This window comes from Sipha flava, unplaced genomic scaffold, assembly GCF_003268045.1.
Source record: "Sipha flava isolate LNK unplaced genomic scaffold, YSA_version1 591_pilon_pilon, whole genome shotgun sequence".
Classification (NCBI taxonomy): Eukaryota; Metazoa; Arthropoda; class Insecta; order Hemiptera; family Aphididae; genus Sipha; species Sipha flava.
This window is the reverse complement of record NW_020273570.1, coordinates 55,318-62,741: the sequence shown is the minus strand read 5'-3', so window position 1 is coordinate 62,741 and position 7,424 is coordinate 55,318. Positions and strand designations below refer to the sequence as shown.

At 33.5% G+C, this 7,424-nt stretch overlaps 1 protein-coding gene across 1 annotated transcript in view; it reads right to left on the bottom strand.

Moving 5' to 3' along the window:
- Window positions 1-6,071, bottom strand: part of LOC112691285 (glucose dehydrogenase [FAD, quinone]-like) — a 19,563-nt gene extending 13,492 nt beyond the window's left edge. Inside the window, exons 1-4 of the mRNA XM_025565447.1 lie at window positions 5,715-6,071; window positions 4,642-4,783; window positions 4,450-4,578; window positions 4,140-4,360 (exon numbers count right to left, since the gene is read on the bottom strand). Coding sequence (XP_025421232.1) covers window positions 4,140-4,360; window positions 4,450-4,578; window positions 4,642-4,783; window positions 5,715-5,960 — 738 coding nt within the window. The 5' untranslated portion in view covers window positions 5,961-6,071. The remainder of the gene's footprint in view (window positions 1-4,139; window positions 4,361-4,449; window positions 4,579-4,641; window positions 4,784-5,714) is intronic.
- Window positions 6,072-7,424: the final 1,353 nt, after the last annotated feature.

Here is a 7,424-nt window from a genome sequence, read left to right as displayed (position 1 = left end):
TTTTTCAAATAAACCAAGTCGGAGTGATTTTTTCGAAATAAAAGCAAATATACATATATACATATGTATATTGTATGTATATTGATTCCTAAATTATGTAATGTGCAAAGGAATACTCAGATTGTTTTCTATCGTTGATAAAAAAAAAAAAAATAAAAAAAATTATAAATTAAAAAAAAGAAAATTTCTTTTGCATTGTAGTCTGTTATCGAGTGAGTGATATACAAAGAATAAAATAAAATATTTATAAATATAAATTAATGAAAGTTGATTACTGGAAATAATCGTAACAATTCTTATAAGATATGTATAGATCCACCCTTGGACTATATCTCTGTACGTGAGCGTACTTCACTCACGCACAAACATATTATTATTGTACTAAAGTAATCTTTTACATGCGTTTTTAAACGGGGCAGCAAAAGGGACCATTAATAACGAAGAATCTTTTTTTTTTTTTTAGTCGAAAATAGTTTTGATTCATTTTCAAATTCATTCATATATTCTGGCACGGAACGAGACCCCCTCGATAAAGTGTAACGTGTCTAACGCAGTTATGTATAACGGAAAACCATTTATTGATTCCGGTAATAATACGAACCTCAATAACCCGTGTAATGTGTTGTAAAATGGACAAAAATCATTTTAAACGCATATTTATTTTGTTATTAAACAACAATTAAGTTAAGACACGTGAAATAAATAAATAATTAAATTGATTAAATAAATCAAATCAGTTAAATTAATTAAATATATTAAATTAGTTAGATTAGTTAAATAAATTAAAATCATTAAATTCATTAAATTGGTTAAATTCATTAAATTGGTTAAATTCATTAAATTGGTTAAATTCCTTAAATTCGTTAAATTCGTTAAATTCATTAAATTCATTAAATGCATTAAATACATTAAACAATTTAAATAATTAACGACTCGATAAATGTACATACAATGCGTTAATAGTATTAGAATTTTATTAGTATTAGTTATTAGAAAACGGGAAGAGTAAATGAAAAAAGAAAGTATACTAATTGAAACAAAGGTTAATCAAGATTAAAGGTTAAACCAAGATAAAAAGTTTCCTTGAACATTGGAATATGATTAAATATGGAAGTAACAATACTCTGTATTGCATATATGTTAGTACATCGTATGTATAACCACCACCATTAATTTTATAATATCGAAATGTATTATAATATGTAGAACGTAAAGTAGAATGTGTAATTTTAATTAGTTAAAAATCTCATATTTTCATTTATTTCCATTGCTCTAAATTGATATTTATACTGTACGTACGGAATATTGTGAAACCTTAATTAAATGTAAATTTTAAATTCAAAAGACGGAATTTTCCTATTTATTCGATTATCCGAAAACTTATGATTAAATAAAAATTCGCATCGGTCCAATTCGATTCCACTCAAGACAGGTTTTACTGTAAATTATAAATAAAATATTATGTATTATTCATGATTGTATAGAAGTCCATGAATAATTAATGCATAGTATTTTTCAAATACATTAGTCACGCAATACTAAGGTACAGATGCTTAACAGTAAAATATTATCGAAATTATTTGATACGATTATGACGATTTACATTTTCTCCTCGTGGAGGCCGTAAAATAGGATGGGTAAATACAATAGCTTATTTGGGAGAGTTGTTCAGGGTGAGTAAAAACTAAATATCTTATTTTGAAACATTAACGTCAAAAGTTTACTATTCTAAAAACATAAAATATTTTAATCGATACGAAACACAAACAACAGAATCAACTATAAATTACGAGTATTAAGTATAATAAAAATAAAATATTAGCACAGAACATTGAGTATTGATCGTAATTATAAATAATTGATTTTTCTTTATTGTCTATCATTATAATATAAAACGTGATATTGATGTTAGAAGCGGTTTCTATTGTAATAACAAAATTGGATTCCGTATTTGGTTGGAGCACAAGAAAGGCGAGTAGTCATAATAATGTAATTTAACTTATAATCACAGCTTCCATAAAATAGTAATAAAAAAAATGTCTCAGAGAGGGGAATGCCCCTATTGACCCCCCCTAAAATAGAATATTGGTTAAATATGAAATTACTTGTTATGATCGTACATAATAAAATAATATTATTATAGAAAATTACTATTTTCATATTTTAGGAATATACTCGTATTATGATTAAAGTTGAAAGTTGTTCATTTTTCTGAAGAGAAAGGCCTTTTTAAAAGGACCTAGGTTACTTTTATTTTAAATCTTTTACTGATTACATACGCCGTAATCAGTGGTGCCCAAATAGATTATCAGTTGTAATTATTTTTTGCTTTAGTTGTCTATAGAGCCATTTTACTGATAGTCAAATGGGTGAATGGGTAATTTACTACAAAAAAAGTGACATAAAATAAACTTTTATAGAAGGCTGCATTTTATAATAATTATAATATGTACAATATAAAAACAATAATAATAACAATTATAAAATATAATAATAATAATAATAATAATTATAAAATACATACACACTTGTGTACAATCTTCTATAAAAGTTTGAACTTTATCATTATTATATAAAAGCTATGAAAATTATACAATAAAAATTTGTTTCATGTAACTGTATTTTGACCCACAGTATTTCTATAAAATCGTTCAATTATAGTTATGATAATCCCTTCTTCCAATCATGTATTTAGGTCAACACCAACCCACCGACCGATTTGACTACCAGTACAGTAAAATATTATAAAATCATTTTTATTCAAATTCTGAATGAAGTATTCATTTAAATAGAATATTTATCATTAGATATAAAATATTACCATATTTTACTCGTACATATTCCAATGTAGATTATTGTCCCTCCCCTAACTAATCCCTAAACTACACTAGTTTGAACCCATGTATAAATAAAATGAATGCCCCCGCCCGCGTGTCCGGACTCTGTGAGAAAACCGTACATTTAATCAATTATAACCAAACTATTTAGAATTTCGATTATACAGGCCGCAAAAGAAACGTTGTACAATAATGTGTACAGAACAAAATGAATTAATTATTGTTCAATATCCATTAATAGTTATGATTACAAAATGGTATTATTTTATTGCTTTCTACATTCCTATTATAGGCTGGGACCATGGGCTCGTGTGTTTGACACACCTAATACACACTCGGTTATTGCGGCACTGCTGATAACATTGTCATTACCTAATTCTAAATGGATCTACACATATCTTTCGTTAAGAGGACGCCACACCAAAAACCATAGATGTATGATGACCGAAAAGGCACGTTATTTTATTTTGAAAAATGCAATTTACGCTGGTAAATTTCTAGCTGATGTAAAAATGTTGAGTTTCATACAGTTATTTGAGCTAATAAGATAAATTACAATTATTTTATTAAGTAGTAAATAAATTACATTTCATCCCGTGATACAATTCAGTCGTAACAGAAATACACATATTTATATGTAAACGGTAAACGAGTGCCAGTATATAAATAATACTGATCGTCAATTATAGGAAACTAATATGTATTGTATAGCTTTCTGAATTATGCTTTATATGCGATATTTTGTGATACAGTCATAGCATAATGTATAAGCCTGTATTTGTCTTCCGTAATAAATATTATGTATACAATTAAAATGAATGATAGATAAATAAACTAATTCGAACTTTGAACTTTGAACTTTGAGTGAGTTGCCGAAACGGATTCATAATTGAATTAATTCCGCGTTAACTCCTATAATTCGTTTATAATCGTTACCACTCACCATATTTATTATTAAGATCATACGTAGAGATAGGAAGAGAGGGGGTGAGACCCTAAATAACTTGTTAAAGTCCCTCGTCAACAAATCTTGAAACAATACAAAGAAACCACATAATATCGTACTCATAAGTTAGTATTGCAGAATATCATTAAACTCGGTACCCGAAAGTTATTACGAGATAAAATATATTTTGTCACTTTATGTTCGAAATCTTGAATACAGAGGTCCTCTTTTTGGTCGATATCAAATACGTAAGCCCTCCCCCCCTTCCCGCTAATATTTCAAAGGACCTCCAACTATAATTAAGACGTTATGCGTAGACGCCGCACGTACGATAAGTTTATTGCAAAATGAATTACCTGAATGTAATCGACACCGATCTGACTCTTGCCGTTGATATCGACGAAGGGCATTCCGATCTCCGACGCAGCATTCACGAAAGCTTTGGCTATGGGCGTCCTAAACGGGATGTCGGTTACTGGCAACATGCCTCCTTGGCCGTGATAGTCCTCATCCGCGTCCGACAGTTTGGCGTCTTCCGATTTCTTAAAATACTTCAGCACCTCGTCGTAGCTCCACCCTGTAGAGATTAATGTACACGCATATAAGAACAAGGTGCGCGAAACGAAAACAATTATGTAATTAATGCATTGCGGACGGAACGCTTACCCGGGTTGCCCATTTTCTCCCAATCGTCGTAATCTTTTCGGTTGCCTCGCGTATATATCATGTAGTTCAGCACGCTGCTACCACCCATAACTTTTCCCCTCGGCATCTTACACTGCTGTTTTTCGTAACCTGTCGAAACATTGAACCGTTAAGTCATACGTACAGGTACGTGGTTCACTCTCAATAAAATACCTAAACACGAATTGTTCATCGGCACGGTTTTGTAATTCCAGTTGATCGTTGAGCCTTGCATTAGCGAAGCTACTAACGGTATATCCATGAGACCCGTAGCTTCTTGTCCGGCTTCGATTAATAATACTTTCCAATTGAGAACCTGCAGTTCATATTACGTTTTCGTTAAAAAAAAATTGTTTAAGTAATAACAATCGATCAATGACTAAATGCGATAAATTTTTTGTAAAATAATAATAATTTAGTAGACTAGCTTAAGTATTTGTTCACGTTTTTCATTCGGCAAACCGGGTTATCATGTATTATAGTTCATTCATGATATGTTCGAGGTACTCGGATGGAATATTCCAAAATACTCTGCGAGAACGAATTTATAATATGTCCAATAGTGTCGTCAGAAAAGTGGTATAACCAATTACAGTAGGCAACCCTCCCCCCCCTGATTCCCCTTACACCAATCAATCACTAATAAAAACGTTTTATGCTAAAAATATTCAATGTTTTATTAATTATATGTTCGAGGAACTCGAATGAAGTATTCGAAACAATTCTGTGAAAACATATCGAGAAAATATTCAATAGCGTTGTCGGAAAAGTAGTAAAACCGAATACAATGATCACCCTTTTTGGCCCAGCAACGTCACTACCACTGCCTCTTAACCACATACCCCTCGCCCCCTATCCCGCAATAATCAATAACAACATTTCGTAATTAAAATGTCTGTGGAATAACGTTGGACGACGACGAATAATGCACGCAGTGAACGATGGTAATACGTGTAAAGTGTTTATTAAAAATTATTATGTGCGCTTATAGTTTAAATTAAAGCTTTGTACGATTGTCTCCCGACTAAATTGGATTTGAAGAGGACGGGGGGGGGGGGGGGGGGGGGGGGGGGCGGGGGGGGGGGGGGGGGGGGGGGGGGGGGGGGGGGGGGGAATGTGTAAGCAACGCGATTTGCGCCGACGAACTGCGGCCGGGGAAGGATAGGTGAAACGGAAAATAAAATCGAATCAAACCGGTCGTCGAGCAGACGCGAAAAGACGAAAACGCGAAAACGTGAAAACCTCACCTCGGTCAACCTGTTGGCCACCAACGCGCCCGCGCTGCCGGCACCGACCACGACGAAATCGTAATCCGGCAGCATTTTTATCTCTTCGACGGGCTCGTACGGGTTCCACATGGCCAACTCGTCCATGAGGCTCCATCCGGTCTGCATGCCCGGGTAGATCATCGGGTCCAGCGCGTCGGACCCCAGGATCAGCGAGGAGACGGCGAACCACATGAAGAACATGCGGCCGTAACGTGACGAAAACATGACGGCGGCGGTATCGTCCTCAGCCGCGCTGCAAGATCAGAACAATCCGGGAACTGCACTTGAATGACCGAGGTCGCGATGTAGCAGCGGTGAAGACACGACTCCGTGACACGAGCTCTGCACACCAACTGTCCCGGCGACGAGCGGTGTAGTACGTTCGTTCTGGTTTATTCATCCCCGTACAAGGTGTGCAAGCGTCATACAAGGTGAACAATATGACCGTGTGGAGGGGTCGTGTTTCTCGTTTTTATTTATTTTTTTTTTTTCCATTTTCGGAACCGTCGGTGTGTACCACGTACGTGTTATCCTAACAATACGATTTATATACATGTATATTATTTTCGTCCGTACGACGAGATCGTACATCGGGTCGTGCCGCACTTGATTGGACTTTAACTGTTTCAAGCAACGGAACACGCCACGAGTAGTTGGCGACATCGACGGCAATACAAATAAGTTTATTAAAAAAAAAAAAAAAAGTAAGTAAGGAGTGCACAGTTGTTCGTGCGAACAATGGGCGCCGGCAGCCCGTCAAATTACGATAATTACACGTTACACACGCGCTGCCCGTTTCCTTGCGTTACAACACGAAACCTATATGTACGTGTAAATATTGTAGCCATACCTCTGCCGAGATTTTTCGTTTATTTTTTATCGAACATATTTTATTTAATTTTTTTTTTTTTTTTAATTTATTTTGCCTTAGGTCGAACATGATTATTAATCCTATTTTTGATTCTGAAAGTGAAACGATCATTTATTTTTTATTTCCCGGTATTCCGTATTCCCCGTAATATATGTATTCGATCACTGCCAAATTAGAAGTAAATAATGAGTTCTAGTTATGAATGGAGGTTATTTCATGAATTTCCCGACAGTTTTCTAAATAATTGCGAAGAACTTATAAAAGTTATAAAAAGAACCGATAAAAGTTACGGTAAATCGATTTTCATTCAAATCGAATTTTCATTTACTACGCAACTGAAAAAAATTAAAACTGTAGAGAATTAAAATTTTTCATTGAATGCCTATAAATATATGCTCATTTAAAAAAGTACAATTACGAGCATTTCATAATTAAATATTATATAAATATTATATTGAAAACGATTAAAATCACGAAAATCTACTACATTTTTGATTATTAGCTTTACTGGAAGTTAATTAATTAACATAGTTATGATTTATATTTAAATTAGCCTTGTGTCCCTAATAATAGCTGTTTTTGTTGAGTAAGCTAGGAAGTCCGGAAATGTTTGTCTGTCGCTTTGATGCTGTTTGGTTTCGTGACATATTAGAGTTCTTTGTAGTTAGTTAGCTTTAAGATGCTTGAAATAATATGGCGCTACTCACAAGGTGGTACAGCATCAACTCTTTAAGTCAACTGGCAAAAAGAATATTAAAAATAATATGATGAAAACTTATGGTTAGCGGATAGCGTAATTGTTATTGTTGTTATGTTGT